We start from the raw sequence: 25,027 nt of genomic DNA, 5'->3' as shown, positions 1-25,027 counted from the left end.
TGCCTTCTTACTATTTTTATTTTTTTATTTTTTTATTTTATAGAATGATTGAATGAGGTCATACAATCAAAATTCTTGAGTAGTTCTTGAAGTTCAACTAGGGATATATATATATATATATATGAGATGAGTTCCTGGTGTAAACTTAAACCATTGGATTTAAGTAGATCTAATGGTAAAAAAAAATCCTCATTAATACTAATATTCTAATTGATCTCATTTATTATTCTTTATTTAATACTCCATTTGTCCCAATTTGTTTGTTCTCTAAATATTTTCCTATTTTTAAAAATAAAAGTTATTAATTTACTAATGTTCCTATTATATCCCTACTTTATTTAAACTAACAAATATTTTAAAAAATCAATCTAACTGGGGCACCTTTTTAGTTGCCTCATTAAGAATAATTCTTTAAAAAAAAACTAATAAATTTATTTAAGAGTAATTTTGTAAACTTATACATTTTTATAAGGTAAACAAGATAATAAATGATGTCCCTTAAAAAGTTTAACTTTTCAAACAGGACAAACAAATTGGGACGGAGGGAGTACATTTTATACTTATTTCTAAACCCAAAAAAATGTATACCTCTACTCTTTCTCTCTCTCTCTCTCTCTCTCTCTCTCTCTCTTTGCACGTTTCTCTCTCTATCTCCTCCACGGCTCTTGCACCTCCATGGCTAAGTCACTAGTAGAAAAGGAAAAAAAAAGAAAAAGCCATAGCCTACCTAACTTTGATTAATAATAAAACTATTGTTATGCCATTTTGCTGTTGTGGATGAGAACCAATAATGCACAAATACACATGGTTCTGCTATGCTATTTTATTGCTTGGTCCTATCTATCTTCCAGATAGTGATCTTATTGTTGTGCTGCAGTTGCACAAGTAGAAAATACAAAGATAAATAACTATCCAAAGGGGTATACAACCAAAACCTCAAATTTATAGATGACTTCATAAACTAGTAATGGATGGTCCCCCTTTATTTCAATTTTTATTAGGTTCCTGTGTTGCTTAAGTCCACATGAAAGCTTTATAAAGCCTTTTGTGAAAGGTCTCACATTGTCTTTCTAAACCTCATAGCACGTTGGCTGATAATGTGCATGTTTTGTTGGTTGTAGTTTAAGTCCTATCTTTGCTTGAAAAAAAAAATGTCAGCAATGCCTAATTAGCCCATTCTAATTCTTGAGACTCATGCTGGATGATTCAGGTAAAGGAACTAAGGAATCCCTTTGAGAAAAATGAAGTTTCGTGACTGTTCAAAGATAGTAATAGTTGATATATAAATCCCATCATGGCCTGCTAATTATGTTGTTTCTGATACTATTAGTATGATCTGTGGACATTCATTATGGTTCTACAGAAGAAAAGTTTTTAATTTAAAATCTTGTATTAGAAAAATAGTTAGTGACATAGATGTAATACCATTGGTTGTGCAATGCTTAATTTCAGTTGCTCCCTTGCAACGATTGTTAAATTGTTGTTGGCTAGAATTGCTGATGCAGGCACATTGCTTGCAGTTCCGTAGGGTTGTTGACAAGATAGAATTGATTGTCATCTAGAAGTAATACATGTTATATATACTGTCAGATCCTTGATTTTCCATTGCTAAAGGGCTTTTTGTTGGCATATGCAGATGTCCTGCAGCAAGGTTGGGTTGTGGACCCTACTTCTTGAAAGCATTACACCAGTAAGGGAGTCAAATTGTAATGCTTTCCAACTATAATTATCATCTACATGTTAAAGGACCAAGCAATAAAACGGCATAGCAAAACCATGTGTATTCATGCATAATTGGTTCTCATCCATAACAGCAAAACGACATTGCAATAGTTTTGTTATTAATCAAAGTTAGGCAGGCTGTGGTCTTTTTTTTTTGGTCATGGAGGAGATAGAGAGAAACGTGCAAAGAGAGAGAGAGAGAGATGTGTATAAAATTTTTTGGGTTTAGAAATAAATATGGAATGTATTAAATAAGGAATAATAAATGAGATCAATTAGAATATTAATATTAATGAAGGTCTTTTTTTACCATTGGATCTAATTAAATCCAATGGTTTAAAAAATATGTAATTCTTTAAAGTTACACCAAGTGTAACTTGAACCCATCTCTCTCTCTCTCTCTCTCTCTCTCTCTCTCTCTCTCTCTCTCTCTCTCTCTCTCTCTCTATATATATATATATATAAATAAAATTTGATAGTTGGGGAAGGGTAATTTGAACCATAGACATGTCTGTTGGAATTATTTGAAAGATCAAATTATTATAAGTTGATATAAAAGACCTCCATTCATGTAAATAATGCTATATGTTTTCACTTTAAAAAATAATATAAAAATTACATTTTATATCTTATAATATAATGAGGGTTCCAAAATAAAACCTCTTAGCAAAGGGATTTAAAGTTAAATCCTAAAGTATCATTACAAGTTAAACCTGTATTTTTAACATATTTATTAATTCAAACCCTCCTTCTCTAACAATAGGGCTCAAAATTTGAATTGAAACGGATATAATTTGAAACCTTTATTAAAATATAGGATTTAATTTGTAACTTATAAAATTATAGAATTTAATTCGAAGCCTCTACTATATCATAGGGTTCATTCGGTAAGATTTAAAATATAATTTCTCCAAAATATTTATAGGGGAATAGACAACCTAAAACAAATGATGCAAAGGTTAGTGAGTACGTGAGTTTTTGGTTTATAAGATTCGCTAGTACTTACAAAGATTAGGTCCTTTTGTAAGTACTAATATTGTAAGTCTTGTCTTCCCACTCCCTCCTTCTCCATTCCCTATGTCTTTTATCTATATTATCTATAAAAAAAAAAAAAAAAAAACAAACAAACAAATGATGCAAAAAATGAAGAGTTTGGTGAGATATATGCGTTCATACATGCATATTTTAAAAATGGAAGATTTGGCATTATCCTTGTTGCATACGTGCAAGTCATTGTGGGTGTGGCCACTGAGCAAATGAGCAATGCCACCAGACACAAACCTCACTGGTTGATAATGCTATTAACCTAATAAGTTAGATAACGAAGATAGATTATTAAATTAAGATGATACATCAACTTTTCTTATTTTGTTAGTACAAAATATTTATCTAACCCCTCTCAAACACTTTGGGGGGACCAAAATACCTTTCAAAACTTTTGAAAACTAAGACCAATTGCCTCTTCAATTAGCGGTTCGAGGTAGGCTTAAGTTTAATACATATTTTTTTATGCCCAAGGTACGAGATTAATTCAAACTCATGCATTAAATCACTGTTTTGTTTTTGACAAAATTCCTTTAATTGTTTAAGTTATCATTTTAATGGTTTCGAAATTGTAAAAAAAATATATATATATATATATACATATATATATATATCATCAGAAGTCTTTTATGCAACCTGATATACTACTCAGACAAATTGTTATTAAAAGAATATCATTGAAGAAGCCAATCCTATGAAAGATGGAAGAAATAAGGTTAAAAAATACTCTAAAACCTACTTTTCTCCATACCTTAAATATCTTTTTTTTTTTCCCCCCCTTAAAAAATACACACACACTATGAATTTCATTTTGCATTTGGAAACTATTCTAGGAGAAGTTCTTTAAAAAATGAGAAATGATATATCTATAACATTTTTACAACAAATCCTAAGTGGCAGGTTGTTACTAGTCGTTATTGTTGGGGCAAAAAGTAATCTTAGTGTTAGTTTCAAATTTGAACCAATAACAACTAACCACCTGTAATTTGTTATAAAAATATTGTAAAATTGTTGTAGACGTAACATCTCTCAAAAATTTGAGTCATTAGCCAAAATTGTTTAAGACACATTATTGCGTTAATTTATACTTCCTTGGGATAGAATATTATATTTTCAGTATTCTACCGATATATTTGTTACTATTATTTTACATATACCTTTAACTCGTTTATTATGATTATAATTTTTGACAATTTTGGTTCTGGTCATTAATTTAATTTTTAATTTATATTCTCCACGTAATTGATTTTGTGATATATGTGGTTCATGTAGTGCATTAATATAATTATAGGCAATTAAGAAAAAGATCGAGTAGGTGACCCTCCACTAGTACTCGGTGGTTAAAATGTGAGATAAACCCGCAAATCACATATTCAATCTACCACACTATCGGTCTAAGAGTTTCTAAGGTGCCTCGTGAATAGAGAGGTGATTAGTTTGATCTTTGACTAAAGGCTAGAACATCATTTCTTTATCAAAAAAATAGAGAGAGAGAGAGAGAGAGAGAGAGAGAGAGAGAGAGAGGTTGAACTTAAAAAAAAAAAGAAAAAAAGAAATAGGACTCATTGGTCTTGTCAAAATGTGTGATATTTAAAAAATAAAAAATATAAGTTTTATCTATGTTATTTTCCTTCTTTTTTTTTGAGGGGGGGGGGGGAATGGAAATATTAATATCTAATGAATTCTTATACTGTTCATAATTTAAAGAAATCTACACTCTCCATGAAAACTATATAGGTTTTATGTAGGTATAACATTCTATAGCTTGACCCATCTAAGGAAACTAAAAGCACAAAGTGATAAACCAATTAAATTCAGGACCATTAAATTGGTCGTATTTATCTTAAGAGAAGCTTTACATGACTTCTTCAATATGGCCCAAAGAAATGTTAATGTCTATTACAATCACTTTCGAATGACTCAAAAAAATGCAACTGATCACTGGCCTAGAAAATAAGGTTCTTGCTTGAGGAACAAGCCTGAGAACCTTAAGGAAAAAAATTAAAAATTAAAATTCTTTTTTGAGTGGTTACAATCTTCTTGAAGTTTTGAGAACTTAGTTGTTCATCATAATTCTTATTGGGTCACATAAATATGGTTGACCTCCTTTTGAAAAGAGAGAATAAAGAAGTAGAAGTGTGAACCTCATATTCTTACATATTCATAAATAAATAAACCCTTATATTCTTTATTTCTTACATCAAATAACTTACAGAAATGAGGAAACTAAAAAAGAAAATAAGCAAGTCTCATTTATACAGTACATATTAATAGAGACGGCAGAACCAACAAAAAGGAAAGGAAGCATATTCGTTTTAGGCACAAAATGCACAGCATTTCTTGCAGGCCGTGACAACCAATAACACTTCAGTCAAATTTAATTGCGTTAAGATCGTGCAAGATTCTTATAAAATATTAAGGGGAAGGTTTGTGCACCCTAGCTATTACCAATTTTATTATTAAAAAAATTATAAATTCAAGTGACAGTAAATATAATTAGTATCATATTAATGAGTACTGCTTAGAATACAATACTTTAAGTTTAGTATATACATACTGCATATCACTTCACATGATACTTGGTAGGAGTTGAGCGGTTTGAATAATGACGTTTTAACAAATGTGTTGTACTTACGATAATAATCCTATCAAGGCCCCAGTAGTATACAAGGTATTATCTATTGTCATCACATGGTTTGAGGTCAATGAGTCCATGCCAAAACCCTTTTCTCTTATTAAGCAAAAAAAAAAATTGATTGCCTTGAAAAAAAATAAATTGTATTTGTGTTTTATTAGTTAATACAACCATATGTTTAAATTATTACACTATACTTAAGATATTGTATTTAAGTTTTACCCTCAAAAGCAAATACTTTATTTTCGTGAGAGATTTGTACTTTGTACACAATATTATGTATTTTTGTTAACCTACATTAGAAAAAAAAAATCAACATTATATAATTAGGCAAAAAACAAACAACAATACATGAAATACAAAATTTTAAAGACACTACCTTTTTTTTTTTTCTTTTTTTTTTTTAAGAAATGACACTACTTAAGTTTGAATCTTTAAATATAAAATCAATAATTTGTTTAAAAAAAGAATATTCATAGTTTTAAAAATATAAAATCACTAATTTGTTTTTAAAATGAGTATTCATATAAAATCACTCAACAATGTAAACGAATTCGGCGATTAATATGCATCTTAAGCCTCTGCATGGTTATTGAAGTTTATAAATAAATAAATCAAAGACAATTGGCTAAATCATTAAAATAAAATAAAACCATAACCCAGGTCAGACCGCCCACGTGCCAAGATGCGAAATCAACGGTCCACATCACCCTCCACTCACAAAATCGGACGGCTCCAAACCCGTCCGTGCAAACACACACTTATCGACTAACAACGGTCCACAACACTCCACGTGTCAACCTGGATACTCATTATTAACTCTCTGATCCAACGGACCCAAACTCAATTCTTTTTCGCTCCCAAATTTTTTTTTCTCTCTCTCTCTCTCTCACTCTCTCTCTCTAAACTCCGATTCGTCTTTTCAATTTTCCGATCACCTCCGAAACCCGAAATTTCCGTTAACTTCAAAAACCGTAAATTCTCTGCACGGTTTTTTCTTTTGTTTCTGAATTCTAAACTCGCTATCTAAATTCACGACTCTATTTTTTTTTTTTAAAGAAAAAAGTTTGAATTGAAGAAAATTACCTCCAAGGTCCATCAATGGCGGACTCCGACAACGATTCCGGCGGGAGGGGAGGAGGGAGCGGCTCGGCCAATGAGCAGTCGCCACGTGAGCAGGACAGGTTTTTGCCGATCGCGAACGTGAGCCGGATCATGAAGAAGGCGCTCCCGGCGAACGCGAAGATCTCCAAGGACGCGAAGGAGACGGTGCAGGAATGCGTGTCGGAGTTCATCAGCTTCATCACCGGCGAGGCTTCAGACAAGTGCCAGAGAGAGAAGCGGAAGACGATCAACGGCGACGATTTGCTCTGGGCGATGACGACGCTCGGGTTCGAGGACTACGTGGAGCCATTGAAGGTTTACTTGCAGAGGTTTAGAGAGATGGAGGGAGAGAAGACTGTGGCGGCGCGTGACAAGGACGGCCCCGGTGGCGCGTCGTCGGTGAGTGTGAGTGTGGGTTTGGGAAATGGAAGTGATGTTTATGGAGTGAGTAGTAGTAGTACTAGTAGTGGGATGGGGATGATGATTCATCAAGGACACGTGTATGGCTCTGGTGGGTTTCATCATATGTCGGGTGGCGGCAGCGGTAGTAACAGTGGTGGTTTAACTGGACCCAGCTATGCAGGACTCGGGTCCAATACAGGTCGATCAAGATAACTATGATGACATGAAACATGTGTATTTAACGGAGTAATATTAGGAACACATAATTTACTACACGTGGTGAGTTGTAATTGATAAAAGTACGTTCTCACATGAGCCACCATCAGACTTTTACCAATTATAACTTGTCATATGACGAGTTGTGACACTAAATTGTGATAAATTATGTGTCCCTACCATTACTCGTATTTAACATTCCTTTCATATATATGTATAATTTTTATGGAACGAGTCTAGGTTTGTCGAACTTAGATACATTAGAAGTTGATTTAGATAATTGTCGATTGTTTTTTTAGTTATTTTATGTAACCAGTGCATGTAATGCTTTTCTCATGTATGTATAAGATTTAATTCTATAAATCTTATACGTAGGTGAGCCTTGAGAGAGAAAGAGAGAGAAAATAAGGAAAACATGTGCAGAAAATTAGTGTCAATTAAAGCCAATAGTGTTTTTATTAAATTTTTTGTGTTATTTCTAATCTTTTCTACTTTGAATTTTTTTTTTTTAATAATAAATTTGGGCTTAGAGAACGATCGAGGCTTGATAGTTTTATTTTTTGTTTGAATAGAATGAGATTGATTCTTCCTATAGAGGGTGGGTGAGTGGGTAAATTTATGCTTGAGTAGGTTGGTAGGAATTTTACTTTGAAACTTGGGCGAAAGATGAGGATATAATGGAATGGGAAGGTAAAATTACAGTGCCATAGATTTGTAATCTTGAACTATAATTTTTGTTTGTTCCATTTTGTAATGGATTGAAGTTTGGTTCTAGTTAACAACGGTCTAAGTACAATCGTTAAGGTAGAATTTTATAGTGCTGTATAAAAAGTTAAGTCACTTTTGACCTAACGTCTAGTTTTTTAATAGATAATGTTAACAAATATTTTCAGGGTATTAGTTAAAAATTAATAAATGTTTAATTATGAGTTGTAATACACATTATTCAAAAAAAAAAATACATTTATTAATAATTCATTGACTTACACGCACAAATTGATTGTGGTTATATATGCAATTTTTTTTTTTTTTGGTATATTTTTGTACATGTTGACCTTTTTTTTGAAAAGTATATAAAAATATTATTTAATAAAACATCAAATGCATTTTAACCCTTCCATTGGCAAAAGCTTTTTTTAAAATAAATTTTGTTATTTCCCAATAAAAGTGAGATCTCCTAGAAGCCTTCTTATACATAAATCTGTCTTATTAATGCAATGGGTTACCCAAACGGCCAAGCATGGTGTGTGGAGTAAGGCATAAAACACTTCAAAAGAAATTATATATATATATATATAAATATAAAGAAAAATTAATGGATAAAATATTTTAAAGAACTTTTTATAAGAAAATAAAAAAGTAATAGTTTTTTTACCACTTTTTCTTTTTTCATAAAAATTATATCAAAACTTTCCTAAAGTGATCCATTAACAAATATCCTAAAAATACCCATTAATAAGACTCATGTATTAAAAGAATCACTGCAATTTGTATGTCTCACGAGTATTTTGTAATTACTTATTGGAAGTAGTAAAATATATGGTTGTTAAAGATGGATAATTCAACTCCTTTAGGTTTGTGAACAAGTTCAGAATTGGGTCATGATCAAGCTGCACTTAACACCATCAAAACTTTCAAACAGCTACCAACTTCACCCAAAAAAAAAAAAAAAAAAAGAACGTAATAAAAAGCAGTAAATTACAGAGTCGTTGGAGAGCTCAATCTAGATCGAACAAAAATTTTAGGATGGTTGGATTTTAATATGAAAGAGACTGATAACACAAATTGGGCCCAATTGTGAATTTCATATAACCAGGACTTTTTGATGCCTTTCACTATGGTTCATATCAACCTTGCAACTCAGTCAACCCCAACAGTAAGCTGCATGAATTTTATTGCTTAGTACTAGCATCTAATGTCTTCTCCATTGGAGCATTTTTGAAGGAGATGTGGATGCCAGCATAATAGCTTGGAGTAGGTAACCAAAATTCGACAGTACCAATATCCTTTTTCCTTGTTTGATGCTTTCCCTTGAGTAATTATTTAGCCTTTTGCAGTCTCAACCTTTAGGCTTAGTTTAGGCTCTTAAAACCACAAGACTATTGCTTTGAATTATTCACCTATAGTTTGGAGAATCCATAGCTAGAATATAACAAGGAATAGCGTTTTGTAATTTGCGCCTCATATGGTGACAAGACACATCCACTACAATTTCACCCACATGAAAGGTCATGTTCTTTTGTGGTGTCTCAAAAGGCAACTGTAAGCTACATGGATGCATGTTATCTCTGATGGTTGCATATACAAAATATTCAGAGAGAACACAATCTCTATATTGATTCCATTCCTGCACTCCAAAATGCAACCTTTTAGATCTCCCAATCGGCATAGTGATTGCGAGAATAAAGAAGATGCAACAGGTGTGCTCTTTAATTTGCACACCATCACATCCATAGGGGGTTGTTGCCGTTGTTACAAAACAACAAATTTTAGCTACTCCACCCTAGGTGCATTTGACCTTTTCAATTTAACACTGATTGGATGATTTAACCCTATATTTGGATGGAGGAAAATGAGGAGAGAGCAAAGGCGTACAAAAAAATAGACCAAAATTTACAAAATTTTAACATATTTCGACCGTTTTCTCATCTACACTCCTCTCATTTCCCAATAATTATTTTATTCATTAGATATCTACATATTCCCTCTCACATCATGTGAACCACATAGCCATATGAAACCCGTAGAGGAATTATACAGGTATCCAAACCGATATCTCCCTCCATTCCAAACACCCTAGGAGTCTCAATAAGAAGGGGAACAAAATATCTGAACAGCTTAATATAGGGGAGCAGGTACGCACATTATGAAAATTTGATCAACTTCAATATATTGATATATACAATGTAGTATATACAATTCCAGGGTTGAAAGAATTGCATAAATGAAATGGTTAGTATTCTACTTCTACATCTTCACAAAAAATTTGCATGGCTAACATGGTATTCTAGAAACAAAAAATAGGGGTGAAAGGATACAACTAGACAATCAGAAAAGGAACATTACCAACTAGACAACTAAATCCTATTACATCACCATTCATACATTTAAGTTGTACAACAATCTACCACATTTCAGACTTCAGCAATTTCAAGCCACAAACATTATCATCCACAATATTGGTTTGATCAAGTTCTAATTAACTAAAACATAAATGAAAAGAAAGCTAAAAACTTTAAGAAAGAGTTCCACTTCCACATCAATGTAGGCCAACCAGTAAATACCATGCATTGTCTCTCCCAAGTAGAAGTTTGAAGTCCTCTTATCTCCAAGGCAACTCAGAGTTCTGCTGAACAGCTTTAGTTCCCCAGTGATCAAATATCCTTCAAGCTATGAAACAAAGAATTAGGTGAAGAAGATATTTCCTATAATAATAAATAATAAACAGAAAGCACTAACAGCACCAAATTGATAAAGGACAGCACGAGGAAGTCTTCCAGAACAGAACCAGAAAGTATGTACAAAAATAGAAAATCTTGTTCATATACACCATATATAAACTAGTCTGTCTAAATTTTATAACACATGATAAACATAAGAAGGCCAAAGGAAGTTGCTTTAACATAAAGAAGTATATGCTCTCCTCTGCAACAAATCAGGTCTATGTGAACAACTAGATCCACAAGAATTGATAAAATGTAAACTAGATCTCACTTCCATGGTCACCATAAACATTGGCAAGCACTCCAAAGCAAGTAGGACCTAGGAGCACATAAAAAAGTAATGCATACACTGGCAGCCTATGTCAAAATATGCCTACTGAAAGGTAAGCTAAATCAGGGTCAGTTCTAGCACGGTACATACATAGTGGCCCACTAACTCTATTTAGCATAGCTCATACATTTTCACTCTGGGTTACTGTCTATGGCAGTATGGCCCAATGGAAATATAATTTAGTATGCTTAACAGGGCACAGAAAATTCCAAACCAATTTCACTTTAAATGAATAATTTCAGCATGGCAGGATAAATGAAACATATTTCCAAGTCTCCCTGATTGGGCAAACAATGGGAATGTTAAGAATTTTCTCCCTCTCTTTGATAAGTAAGAAATTTATTAGAGAAAATCTACATTTGATGTATAAACTAGATCCTCTAAACAGAATATAATTGAAAATTCAATAGAATCCAAGAAAGAATCCATGCAATATTGCCTAGTGCACACAGCCAATCATAAAACAGGCTAGGAAAATGGTTTTGAGTGAGTTTCCATCTAGCTCAGCATCTTCACCTTTTTCCTCTCCCTCCAAAACATTAATAGTATAGTGGTGGGGTTACACTCTGGGATGCACGGACGTGGCAAAATGCCCGCTGCACCCGTGTCCGATGCGTCGACGCAGAGCAAACTCAGGCCAATTTGCTCTGAATTAGAGCTAATTCGCGCCGACTCAGGCCGTATCGGTCCATTTCGGCCACAACCACCAATACCGGCGCCAAACCGGCAGATTCAAGCCAAAATTCCAAAAAAAAAAACAAAAAAAAAAAGTGTAAAACGCACTGTTTGGACAAAAACCCTATATATCAGATTCTCAGTCCGCAATTATCTCTATCTCAGTTCTCATCTTCAGCTCTCTCTCTCACTCTCTGGTCTCTGTGCTCCACGCCACGGCTCTCTAGCCTCTGCTCTCCGTCTCCCCTCTCTCACACAATCTCACTCTCACACTCACACAATCTCACTCTCAAGAGTCTCAACTCTCAACTCACTCACGCTTTGCTCTCCGTCTCCCCTCAAGTATCAATCTCAAGCTTTCAATCTTAGCTTTTCACAGCTCTCACATGCTCTGACTATTACTCAATGTGTCTGTGATCTTTTTTTTTTTTTTTTTTTAAAATTTTTTAGATAAGCTATAATGTAATAATGTTGTGACTTGTTTGATTTTTTATTTAGTTAATAGTTACTACTCATTGTGATTTGTGATTGTGAATCTGTGAACACTGAATTGTGATATGATTTTTTTTTTTTTTTTTTATATAAGCTGTCTATAATGTTGTGAGTCTTGTCACACTGGGGTTTGATTTTTTATTTAGTTAATAGTTATTATTAATTTATGAACTTCTGGATTGTATTTAATTTATGAACATCATGTTTTAGTTATTATCTACTATTGCTCTTAAATTTGGTATACGTTTATATAATGTGAAAAATTATGCTTAGCAATATATTAAAAATATAAATAAAAATATTTTTAATAATTTTTTAATCGCCACACCCGCACCCTACTTTTTCAAAAATTGCCAAGTCCCGCACCTGCACCCAAATCCAGAAACACACCCGTGCTTCATAGGTTACACCTGCCGAAGCTCATATGACAGGTTATCTTGAGTAAATCCACATAAACAGTTATAGTACTGCCCGAATAACTATGTAAAAGAAGGCAAATGAAAGACGAAGCAACATCTCCCCTCCACCCTCCCTTTACTTCTTTGAGGGGAGAAGCATCTCCTCCTTTTATCTTCTTAATTAGTAACTTCTCATCCTTCAGAGTGATCTATAACGTTTAATATAGTAAGTTTGATGCCGTTGATATTAAGGTTTCTAAAAGCTACAGATATTTTCACAAATCATCTTTAAAAAAATACTAACTTATTAAAAATTCAAGAAACTGCATCAATGTGGTACGAGTTTTGAACTTCCACTTGACATATTTCTTTCGAGGGAACTATGGTGCATAAATCAGTGAAGTAATGGTGATGTCAAAACCACATTCAAGTAGACTGTACTCTTTCATTTTAAAAAGAAATAAGTAATAATACAAATAATAATGATGATAATAATAATAATTATTATTATTATGATTATTATTATTTTAAACAGTACTCTTAAGAGCAAACAAAGTGGCTTAAAGCAAGAAAACCTAGGAAAAGGCACGCGCTAAGTGCAAGGTGCACAAAATAATAAAAATAATGAGAGAAACTAAGCATGTCAAAATTGAGAAAGAAATGGAAAACTAAAACAGGGGAAAAAAAAGGTCATAAATGTTGATGAAACCTTGTGCAACATCTCAAGATCTTTAAAATTGTATATAAAACCACTTATATAAGGAGAATTATTTTCCAAAGAGAACAAAAAAATAAAGAATTTGTACTTCATTGTCAACCAAAGATAAGATAAACATAAAAAGATGTGGTAACTTGATAGGAACTAGAGCATAGCAACTTGATGAAGTCAAAAGTTAGCAAAAAGAGCAAAGTTTCTAAGTTATAGCTGAGACTCTAGATAAGCAAAACTAGAGGTTAGTAAAGGCAACAAGCTTCTGTAGCAGTGTAGCCAACAAAAAGAGCTTGTTTATTGCAGTGGCATAAAACAATACCAGGAAGAACAACAATGGTGTAAAAACTTCCCAAAATAAAAGACAAGCATCAATATCAACACATGTATATTGTGAACTATTGACAGGTTCATAAGCCACAGACAAATTTCTCTACAGTTAAAGACTAAGAAGCAACACAACAGTGCAGAAAAGTTAGACGGAAAAAATTCCAACAAGCAAGTACAAGCATCTGAATGAGCATTTTTATAATGCACAAGTATGAGTAACAGTGTGTCAAGTGCACAACAACAGAAGCATGCAACAGTTAGAGAAGACGCATGATCATTATCCAACAATTACCATATGAAAGGGAAAACAAAATTGGATCTCAGCAACTTACATTTCTTCACGCAGGAATGGAACCATGCTCCTGTGTTGAAGAAGCAGTTAAGAAATTCAGGCAATGAAGTGAGAACAGCTGTTCAACAAATCAAGGACCCCACAAACAGCACTTGAAGGAGAGTCCAAGTATCATGATGAATCCAGAGCTGTTCAACAAATAAGAAGCATTTGATTCAGTTATTCAGAGGTAAGCCTCCGTCTCTTCCCATAATCAGCATCCCTTGATCTTGAACGGTGATGCTCCTCCTCTTGTGATATCCGTGACTTGCTGTGAGTCCTTGATGACCGGCCCCTTTCCCATTCATCCTCATGCTCCACTTCCCGGTCCCTGTACCTATGATGATCAGCATACCTATCTCTGTCATCTCTGTACCTCTCACGGTCACGGTCTCTATCACGAGACTTCTCACGGTCACGATCCCGGGATCGCTCTCGGTCACGATCACGCTCCCTATCCCGTTCTCGACCAATGTCTCTATCATCACGGTGCCTTCTTTCTGTCCAGTCAGAATCATGACCCATATCTTTTTCTCTAGGCATTTCCCTGTCATAACCTGGATCTCTATCATCCCTATACCTTCTCTCAGAAGACCCAGACCAGTCCCTTTCTGAACCTCTATCTTTTTCCTTCATGGCATTCGACCAACCTGCTCTATCATGACTCACCTCACCATATTGATGGTCAGACGCAGCTTCCTCCCCATAACTTGACTCCCCGGCTCTCCCGCCACCATGTTCCTCTCCACCCCATCCACCCATACTAGGATCTGACCACATTCCCATGTTAGGTCCATCAACACCAGATGTGGGCATCATGCCCATTCCATTCATTCCATTCATGGGCATCCCTCTTCCAAAGAATGCTGGATTCACATGTGGTGCTACTCCAGGCAAACCAACACCTCCTACAGGAGGGAATGAAGACAAAATCCCTGAGAATGGAGGTGTTGGAGCACCAGGAAAGCCTCCATAGCCTCCCATTCTCCCCATAGGCCCACCAAATGCTGGATCAAAACCCTGACCCATCATTGGCTGAGGGTGCAACAAAGGTGGGGTTGCACCAATACCCTGACCAAACCCATTACCACCATTACCCATTATACCTCTCCCTCCCATCCCACCACCACCCCTATTCCTCATTGGCCCAGCTGGCCCTCTATTCCCCATTCCTCCTTGCCCATTCCCTCTGCCCCAATTCCCTCTCCCATAACCTCTATTATTATTATTATAATTATTATTGTTATTATAATTATTATTGTTGTTGTTATTATTATTACTATCCCCACCTTGATAATTCCCACCAGTAGCAATATTACTCCCACCACCACCACCACCCCCACCATTCTTAACCCCACCATCATTAGGCCCACCTCTCCTCCCCTGTGTAACCCCAGATTGGGCCATCTGTTGATTCCTATTCACCTGAGCCTCCCCCATCCTCTTAACACTAAAAGGAGATGCAAACGCCACCACACACGGCCTACCATTAAACAAATGCCCATTCATCCCTTCCTTACATGCAGTCGCCGAAGCAGGGTCATAAAACTCCACCTGACAGTACCCTTTCGACTTCCCACTAGCTTTCTCATCGAAAAACCTCACCTCCTTCACTGCCCCATACTTACACAACTCCGCCTCCAACTCTGCATCAGTTGTCCACCAATGCAAATCCCCAACAAACAATATTGTTCCCCCACCTCCACCTCCTCCTCCACCCCCACTATTCCCAAACCCATTCACATTCCCACTAGGCCTCACCACACCCTCATTAGCTCCACCACCACCACCAACAACAACACCAACACCACCATGTAATTGTTGTTGCCCACCACCAATATTCCCTGGAACCCCAACAGGCACAGCATGCCCAACTCCACTATTACTATTATTACCATTAATATTCACATTATTGCTGTTGTTGTTGCTATTGCTAAACCCACTTTGCTCCTCTACAACCTCATTTATCTTACTGTGTTGAACTAACTCAACCCTAATCCCACCACTCCCTTTCATCTCATTCCCTCTAAACCCTTGATTACTCTGACCAACACCAACACCATACCCACCAGAACCCGAAACCCTAACATTCCCACTACCTTCACCCACACCAGGAATCGAAACAGCACCACGCGGTTGTTCCTGCGCTACCTTCGGTGGCGACTCTAACTTCCTCTCCTCCACTTCCTCCTCCTCTTCCTTAAACCCTAATTCCTCGTTCTTCTTCAAAGACTGCAAAAACCCCTCGCCGACATTGACGTCGTTGTACAAATCCTCGTAATCCTCCTCGTCCTCTTCCTCTTCGCCGAGAAAGGCCACGTCGGCGACGGCGGATATCGCCTCGTTCCGATGGAACTGGTCCATCTGATCCGCCGTCGTTCCCTCCCCTTCGTCCATCTTCTTCTAGGGTTTCAAAACGAAACGTTTCTTCCTTTTTTTTTTTTTTTTTGTTTGAATATGTGAAATTTTTGTGGTGAGTGTGAGAGTACGAAATTAAAGCATATTTTTTTTTAGTTTATGGAAACAGAGAAATCAGAAACATAAAAAACAAAAAGATTTAGAGAGTGAGAGATCTTACCAGAGAGAGAGAGAGAGAGACTCTGTGTTTGTGGTTTCTAGAACGAGAGAGAGAGAGAGAAACCCTAATCTGGAAAGTTGTGAACGGGTGTTAATTGAATTCCCTGGTTTTTTTTTTTTTTTTTTTTTTCCTCTCTTTTTTTTGTCTTTGTTTTTTTGTGATGATGTGTAATGAGCAATCTGTTAAAATAATGGCGTATAGTTCTCGTTTGGGCTTAAACGAAAAGCTGTGGTGCGTTTTGCTCTTTCCTCATCGGCCTATTACACGTTTACACTTAACACTAACCTATAAATTCGTTTTTTAGCGTAGCCACAGTCAAATTTTACCAAAATTTTCACACATTTTTCTATACTATGTATTTGTGTTATTGTGGACTTGAAATGGTAATGATTACCATCATGTCAATTCCCTTATCATTTCAACTAGTTATTGTACTCCTAAGGTATGGCTGCGATCATGACACGTTATTATTTTTAAATATGTATCATGATCGCAACTGATTTAATGCACTGAAAGTACTGGACAGAAGCCAAACCCTCTAACATATACGTAACATTCATATTTCAAATTATCTTATTCATTATAACTATTAAATTGTCCGCACAATAATACACTTGCTATTGTTTATATATTAAAAAAAAAAGTCATTTCACTTCACTTCAAATTTAGATCTCTTTTTTAATGATAACTAACTTTATAATTTAACCAATATCTACCCAACTTATTCTTATTGGACTTAAAAAAAATTAGAATACTCTAATGGTTTGAATGTAAATTTTTTTTATGAACATTTGAATGTAATATGGGATTGGTCAAGTAAACTAACCCATGTGTTTGAATTGATCAATTTGAATGATTGGTTTTGCAAGTATAATTACAGAGAGAGAGAATTCAAAAAAAAAATATAATATAAAATAGGAATTTTACTTTAATCTAATTAAAGTGTACATGTTAAACTTGATCATTTAAGTCAAATGTCAATCCCTATTTCTATCAAACAAATGCACCTAACCCATAAGTTTGCACAATGCTTTGCCTTGCCAATCATCATTATTCTTCACCTTCACCCTTCCTAGTATGGTATGATTTGATGAATACCTCAATATCTCCACCATACTAAACAAAGATCTTTAAAATGTCCATAAGCTCACCATCTTTAACAACACTTAAAGCATCAACTTTAAACCTTTTACTAAAGGCACCATAGTTTCAACCAACACAACCTCACTAAAAATCAATTGATAATTCTTAGTGTCTTCGTTAACATTGATTAGATCAATATTCAACTTTATGTGATTGGGTTGGTTCACAGGATCAATATTCAACCTTATGTTATGTGATTGGATTGGATCAATATTCTCAATGACTTGGTCGACATTGATTGGATCAATATTCAACCTTATAGGAGTGAAAATGAACAATTGTAGTGGTGATGATGAATTTTTTTTTTCCTTTTTTGAAATGTAGCTTACAATTTTTTATGTAATTACCAAAAAAAAAAAACGTTTTTTTTTTTTCATTAACTAAAATTTGAAGCTACACTACACACCAAAATTTGATTTTCTAGAAAATCTTTTATTTTCAAATAATGGCCTTAATTGTTAAAGCTTCTTCAGTTCTTCTTCTTTAATTAAAACTTGATCTTAATTAATATAAGCTTTCTAAACAATGATTACTAGTGTTAACAACTGTGCGATGCATTATAATTTTTATTATTTATGGAAATTAAAGGTAAATTACATTTTTTTTTCATGAAAAAAAAAAATCATTGTTGATTTCCAATCAAATTCTACAATTTCAGAAGTTTATAATTAAGCCCCACATTATATATATATATATATATATATATATATATATATTATATATATATATATATTATATATATATATATAATATATATATTTTTTTTTTTAATTCTAACCACAAAGTAAAGCCATAGTTGGAAAAGGCTTAAACAAACAATTACATGGTTTTGAGTGAAAAAATATTTATATATTTCATCAGGCACATGTATCGAATTGCACAATACTGTTTTATTTAAGCAAATTCCATTATTGATGGGAATTTAAATTTTCTAAAAGTATAAAATTAATTTGAAACAGCTCATAGCCTCATACATAGTATTTAAAAGGTATGTTATGCAATAATATATATATATATATATTTATTTATTATTTTTTATAATATATATATATATATATTGTTAATTTATCTCTATCTACTATATATAAATACATTCTAATATATATATATATATATAAAAGTAGACAAGATAAGTCATTGGATATTTTATCCAAGCCTAAACCAATAAACTTGATTTGCTTATTTTCATTTAGATAGTGGAATGATCCCAAATAGTTGATATATAGTGTATTATTTATTGTATTCCTTTTCTTTTCTTTTTAATAACTTGACTGTTACCACAGCCGCACTTTTGGTGCGGTGGTCACTCCACAAGTATAAATGTTTGTAAGGTGTGTGGGGTAAGGGCTGTGGTTCAAGTCTCTAGGAGGAAGTTTTACACACATATACACTTAGATTAAGTTAAAGTAGAAATTCTATCTTGTAAAAAAAAAAAAAAAAAAAAAAAAAAAAAACCTTGACTGTTACAACAATTGGTAAAAGATTTCAATCATATATGATAACTCCATTGCTCCATCGACTTTATTTTGTAGTATTTAATAAATTTTATTATTTTTTTGAATACATCTATAGCCAATTATATCATATTCAAAATCTAATCTCTTATCATATATTGATTTTTTTAAGTTACCATATATTAATTTTTATGTCAAGATATATGTTGCTTAAATGCTAACTCCACGATGAGGTATGACTCATATCATTTGTTATTATTATTATTTTTTTTATAGAGAATTTCAACCTATGGCGTCCTCTTTTAATAGTAACTATTTTATCATCAGACCAAGACACCAATCAGTTTTTAGTATAAACGGAGATTGAATCTCAAATCTCTTATTCAACCATTAGAGACTTTTCCAATTGACCTAATTAGAACCCACAGGTACATGACTCATATCATACATCAACCCAATTACTCATATCATGCTTACCCATCATGTTTAATTTAAATTTCTAACACAATGCATTTTAATTACATGACATAAAATTCCCACTTAAATAATAAAACGTCTGGTACTCTAGTGAACTACGTCAGTGTTCTCTACTGGTCCACACAACCAATAAAAAAGAAAAAGAAGCATAAGGCAGTTTCATAACTATGTAAAATTGTTGATTCAAATAGTTATAATTTTTGCTATCACGTATAAAAGTTATTTTCATAAATTTGTTTGAATTTATCAAGTCATCAAATTTATCGAAATTTGCTCTAAAACTTTATTGTGATATCTTCTTTTAATCAAACACGACAATATATATATATATATTGAAAATACTAAATATTTTAACACACACACAAAAAGAGGGGAAAAGGTTTTAAAAAAAATCAAACATGACAATATAAATACATAAAAGAATTAACAATCACATGATGAAAAATTTAATACCATATTATCATATAAATACGTATTTAATATAAATTTTCAGGATTTTGTGTGAAAGTCAATGTCACTGTAAATTTGCAGTAGATATTAACTTGCACTATTATATGATTCATTGGGAGGGGATTCTAATCATGATTCTCCTTATATAAAATAAAATGATCAATGTCATTGAGCTGCAAGACTTTTGGCCATCAATACTCACCTTAAGGTAAAAAAAACCTAATAATTCACACACAAAATTCTAAATATTTTCATGGAAAATTATTTTTTACTACTGAAGATGGAGTATAATGACACTGTATTCCTTATTTTCACATGAATAATGGGTCATATTATAAATTTAATTGTAAGACTCACCATTTACGTGAAAAAATTGAGTACTACATCACTCTACATCAAAAGTACTAAATAATCACTCATATGTCCACAGTGTTGACATGTAGATTGTTATAAAAAGTTCAAGAACATATAATATTTTTTTTATTTGTTTAGGTGATATATTGTGTATTTCTTTTATGAAATGAGGTGATATTTTGTAATCTAGTATCAGTGATTAAACGTGATATTACATAGTTCAGGACTTATAACCCATAAGCTATGGAAAAAATAAATTTAGATAGAAAAATAGTTATGTCAAAACACAATTAAAAAAACAAATTGCGGACCAATTCAATTCAGTGGAATCTTTCATTCCCCTTTTTTTTTTCATCTCCTTTTTAGATAATAGGCACTATAACTAGTATTCTTGTAATTGGTTTAATCAAAATTTTTGTTTATGGTTCATTGTTTGTCACCTTCTCCCTCTCTAGTATGTTATGATTTGATGAATATCTCAATATTTCCACCATACAATACAAAATCTTAAGATATCCATAAGCTCACCATCTTTGACAACACTTAAACCATCGATTTTAAACCTTAGTTAAAATCTAAAACTGATCTTCTAAGTTTTAACTTTTGTCATTTCAGTCTTTTAAGTTTTAATTTTATAATTTCAGTTCTTTAAATTTTAAATTTTGTCAATTCAGTCTTTCGTTACCCTTCAACTAAGTCCTGCCATTAACTAAGCCAAAACGACACTGGTTTTGGGTTTTTTTTTTTTTTTTTTTTTTGGACTGAAATACGTTAATTACCAAAAAAAAAAAAAAGAGGAGGAGGGAACCAGGTTGTTCCCCTGCCCCTGAAAATCAAAGATTGCCTTCTAGATACAAGTAAAAAACACATCATTGAGGGCTCAGAGATGCAAATTCTTCCTTTGAGAGAGAGAGAGAGAGAGAGAAGAGGGTTCAAAGTTTTTGATTTTGTTTGAATGGTTTTTGGCCATGGAAAGGAGTGCGTTGTTGGGACAAATGACGTCGTGGTCGTCATCGTCTTATGTGAGCTGGGAGGAGCTGTATGTCTCGAGCGATAAAGGGAGGAGAGAGGTGCGCTATTATCTGAAGAGAAGAGATGATGAATCTGATCTAGCGATGATTGGAAAAGAGGAGTTTGAGGCATATGTCTTATCACTACGCTTTGAGTTTTGCAAATGGGCTTATTAACACAAACGACAAGCTCAAGTCCCGCAGAGTAGTCATTGATTGGCTCAACTCTGGTGTTTCAGGTACATATATATTTAATTGGAAAAGAAAGAAAAAAAAATTGAATCTTTGTGTTATGTTTTTTGTTCAATTTGTTTTGTGGGGTGCAGGGTTTTTGGGTTTAATAGATTTGAAGGTTTTTCGGATTTGTTAAGCTTCTTTTTTCCCAATTGAATACCTTTGAAAGCACGCTAGAGGTGCTTAGCATCATCACGAGGGGAAGTTAGCACCGGAAGTATAGTCACCGTAGACATTCTTCTTCTCCGTTCTCTCAAAGATATCGAGGTACTCTCTCCTTTAGCAGTGGCAGTAGTCATTGGCTTCATTAACGGCAAGACTTAATTAAATGGTAACGGAAGACTGGATTGACAAAATTTAAATTTTAGAGAACTGAAATGACAAAACTAAAACTTAGAATATTGGAATGACAAAAATTGAAATTTCGAGGACTAGTTTTGGATTTTAACCTTAATCCTTTTACTATTTTTTTTTTTTTTTGAGAAAGAAGACGTTTATTAATTAAAATCAAAGCACGGCCAAATTAGCCTAAACAAAGGGTAAGGTGTGAGATGGGACATCCTCCATCCACACGGTACAACCTGGTGTCATCAAAGCTAGCCTAGCTAAATTATGAGCAACTTTGTTGCCATCTCTCCTAATGTGAGAGTATGACAATTCTGAAAAACAAACCCAAAAATAAAGAGACATCATTTATTAGTGGTGCAAAAAGAGTCAATCCATTGTCATTGTTCCTCAAAGCCTTCACTATCACTTCTGAATCACCTCCCACAATAGCATAGTCCACTCCAATCTCGCTGCCAAACTCCACTGCTCTGCACGCGACAATTGCTTCCACTTCCACTGGCTGGTATGCTTGATCCAATTGCTGAATTAAGGATGCCATTACCTCACCATTGCAGTCACGAACATCCACTCCAACCCCTGCTTTGTTTTCTGCATTTGAGATTGCTCCATCATAATTGATCTTATATTTGTTCCGTGGTGGGGCTGTCCATTTTGGCTTGGGCTCTAGTCTGATCGGGTTTGGCAAAGGATTGACTGATCTGATCTCAACCCAGCGCTCCTGTGCAGTTTGTTTCAGGTCCTTAGTGAGGCAGCAAGGTTGATGTAGTCGGGATTGATTTCTCTGGTGCCAAATACACCAAACTTGGATAGCAAATAGCTCAATGGGCTTCCCATTCTCCAGTAACCATCCATATAGGTGCTTGAAATCAGTGAAGACCTCCCTTGACCGAAAGCTCCACCTGTCATCATTCCAAACCATGTTCAAACCTGAACAACCCCAGAGAGCATGTAGCGTGTCCTCTGCCATTGAAGCACATCTGTCACAGGTTGGGTTTGGAATAATTGTTTTTCTGTTCATGTTAGACTTTGTTAGGAGGGATTCTCTGCACGCACGCCACAAAAAATTTTTGTACTTGTTTGGAACATACAATGACCAAATACTTTTCCAGAATTTTTTGTCCAAGTCCGTTTGTGTACCTTCTTCAACCTCGGTCTCCAACTCCTTTAGAAAACGATATCCAGATTTGCAATTGTATTGCCCATCTGCCGTGAAAGGCCAGAACAGAGAGTCTTCAGTTTGGCATCGGGCAAGTGGGATCTTTTTTGCAAGTTCAGCTTCAGTTGGTATAAGAATTCCCTCCAATGATTCATCATCCCAATTCCCTGTAGACTCATCTATTAAACAATCAACCGTAGCATCCTCTATAGACTCAATGATTGGAGAAGTGACTAAAGGTAGATGTTTAATGGGAAGCCAATGGTGCTGCCATAGTTTCAACCTCACCAAATCAACCTTTTACTAGAGACACCATAGTTTCAACCTCACCAAATCAATTGATAATTCTCAGTGTCTTGGTCAACATTGATTAAATCAATATTCAACCTTATGTGATTGGGTTGTTTCGCATGTTAATACTTAATTACGAAGGTTTTTTTTTTATATTTTGAAAAGTAGCTTACATTTTCTATGTAATTACACACACACACAACCAAAAAAAAAAAGAGGATGATTTTTCATTAACTAAAATTTGATGAAGCCACACTAAACACCAAAATATGAATATTTAGAAAACATTTTATGCTGAAATAATGGCCTTAAATGTTAAAGCTTCTTCAGTTATTCTAATTCTTTAATTAAAACTTGATCTTAATTAATATAAGCTTTCTAAACAATGATTACTAGCGTTAACAATTGTGTGATGCATTGTAATTTTTATTATTTATGGAAATTAAAGGTAAATTACATTTTAAATTTCATTGTTGATTTCCAATCAAATTCCAAAATTTCAGAAGTTTATTATTAAACCCCACATTTTTTATAATTTTTTTTTAATTCTAACCAGTAACCACAAAGTAATTCCATAATTGGAAAAAGCTTAAACAAAAAATGTTATATGGTTTTGAGTGAAAAAAATATTTATATATATTAGGCACATGTATTGAATTACACAATACTGTTTTATTTAAGCAAAATTCCATTATTGATTGGAGTTTTTTTTTTTTTTAAGTATAAAATTTAATTTGAAACTCATAGTGTTTAAAAGGTATTTTATATTTCACCAAAAAAAAGGTATTTTATCCAATAATATATACTTATTGTTAATTTATCCCTATCTACTATATATAATTAAACAAGATAAGTTATTGGATATATTTATCCAAGCCTGAACCAATAAACTTGATTTTCTTACTTTCATTTCATATAAACAGTGGAATGGTCCTAAATAGTTGATATATAGTGTATTGTTTTTATTTTTATTTTTATTAACTTTTTTTTTTGAGAGAATTGTTTTTAGTAACTTTTTTTTTTTAATAAACAGTAATACTTATTAGAACACACACGAAAATAATAAAAGTATTTTAAACCGGGTTTATAATACATTACATAACCAGAGTACAACTACAAAAAGGGTCTAACCTTTGTAATTGTGGATTGGAGTTATAGACAGAGGATACTAGACACACACAACCAATGTGGGAAAATAATTCAATCACTATTTATGGTAACTACATTGCGCCCTCGACTTTATTTTTGTAGTATTTAATAAAATTATTATTTTTTTCAGCACATTTATAGCCAATTATATCATATTCAATATCTAATCTCTTAAGTCTTATCATATATTGATTTTTTTTTAAAGTTACCATAGTATTAATTTTTATGTCAAGATATGTGTTGCTTAAATGGTAACTCCACGGTAAGGTATGACTCATATCATACATCAACCCAATTACTCATATCTTGCTTACCCATTATATTTAATTCAAAGTTCTAACATAGTGCATTTTAATTTACATGCCATAAAATTCCCACTTAAATAATAAAATGTCTGGTACTTCTAGGGGTGGCAAAATAAGCCCAAACCCATTTACCCACCCAAACCCGCTCACTTTAATTAAACCCAAACTCACCCAATTATTAGTTGGGTTAAATGGATATCAACCCAATTAGACCCAATAATTATTAGGTTTTAACTAAAAACCCAT

The 25,027-nt window shown here is 33.5% G+C and overlaps 2 protein-coding genes across 3 annotated transcripts; one reads left to right on the top strand and one right to left on the bottom strand.

The window, feature by feature from the left end:
- The first annotated feature begins 6,256 nt into the window (after positions 1-6,256).
- On the top strand, positions 6,257-7,430 carry LOC112015911 (nuclear transcription factor Y subunit B-3). Its single transcript, XM_024048373.2, has one exon. It carries the CDS (start codon positions 6,503-6,505, stop codon positions 7,118-7,120), a length of 618 nt encoding a protein of 205 aa, XP_023904141.1. The 5' UTR covers positions 6,257-6,502; the 3' UTR covers positions 7,121-7,430.
- Positions 7,431-10,164: 2,734 nt separating this feature from the next.
- LOC112015900 (uncharacterized) lies at positions 10,165-16,565 on the bottom strand. Of its 2 annotated transcripts, XM_024048358.2 has the most exons (3): positions 16,411-16,565; positions 13,834-16,263; positions 10,165-10,513 (listed from the first exon to the last, which is right to left on the bottom strand). In XM_024048358.2, exon 2 carries the CDS (start codon positions 16,227-16,229, stop codon positions 14,013-14,015), a length of 2,217 nt encoding a protein of 738 aa, XP_023904126.1. In that variant the 5' UTR covers positions 16,230-16,263; positions 16,411-16,565; the 3' UTR covers positions 10,165-10,513; positions 13,834-14,012. The 2 variants fall into 2 exon arrangements, with proteins under 2 accessions (XP_023904126.1, XP_023904124.1); XM_024048356.2 differs by having other exon boundaries at positions 13,834-16,565.
- Positions 16,566-25,027: the final 8,462 nt, after the last annotated feature.

This window comes from Quercus suber, unplaced genomic scaffold (genome assembly GCF_002906115.3).
Source record: "Quercus suber isolate HL8 unplaced genomic scaffold, Cork oak 2.0 scaffold_233, whole genome shotgun sequence".
NCBI classification, from domain to species: Eukaryota; Viridiplantae; Streptophyta; class Magnoliopsida; order Fagales; family Fagaceae; genus Quercus; species Quercus suber.
Note: the sequence above shows the minus strand (reverse complement) of the source record. Positions and strands in the feature narration are given on the sequence as shown.

Bases quoted from the DNA above. Each gene is read 5' to 3' on its own strand.
- LOC112015911 (XM_024048373.2), top strand. From the start codon at position 6,503: ATGGCGGACTCCGACAACGATTCCGGCGGGAGGGGAGGAGGGAGCGGC.
- LOC112015900 (XM_024048356.2), bottom strand. From the start codon at position 16,229: ATGGACGAAGGGGAGGGAACGACGGCGGATCAGATGGACCAGTTCCAT.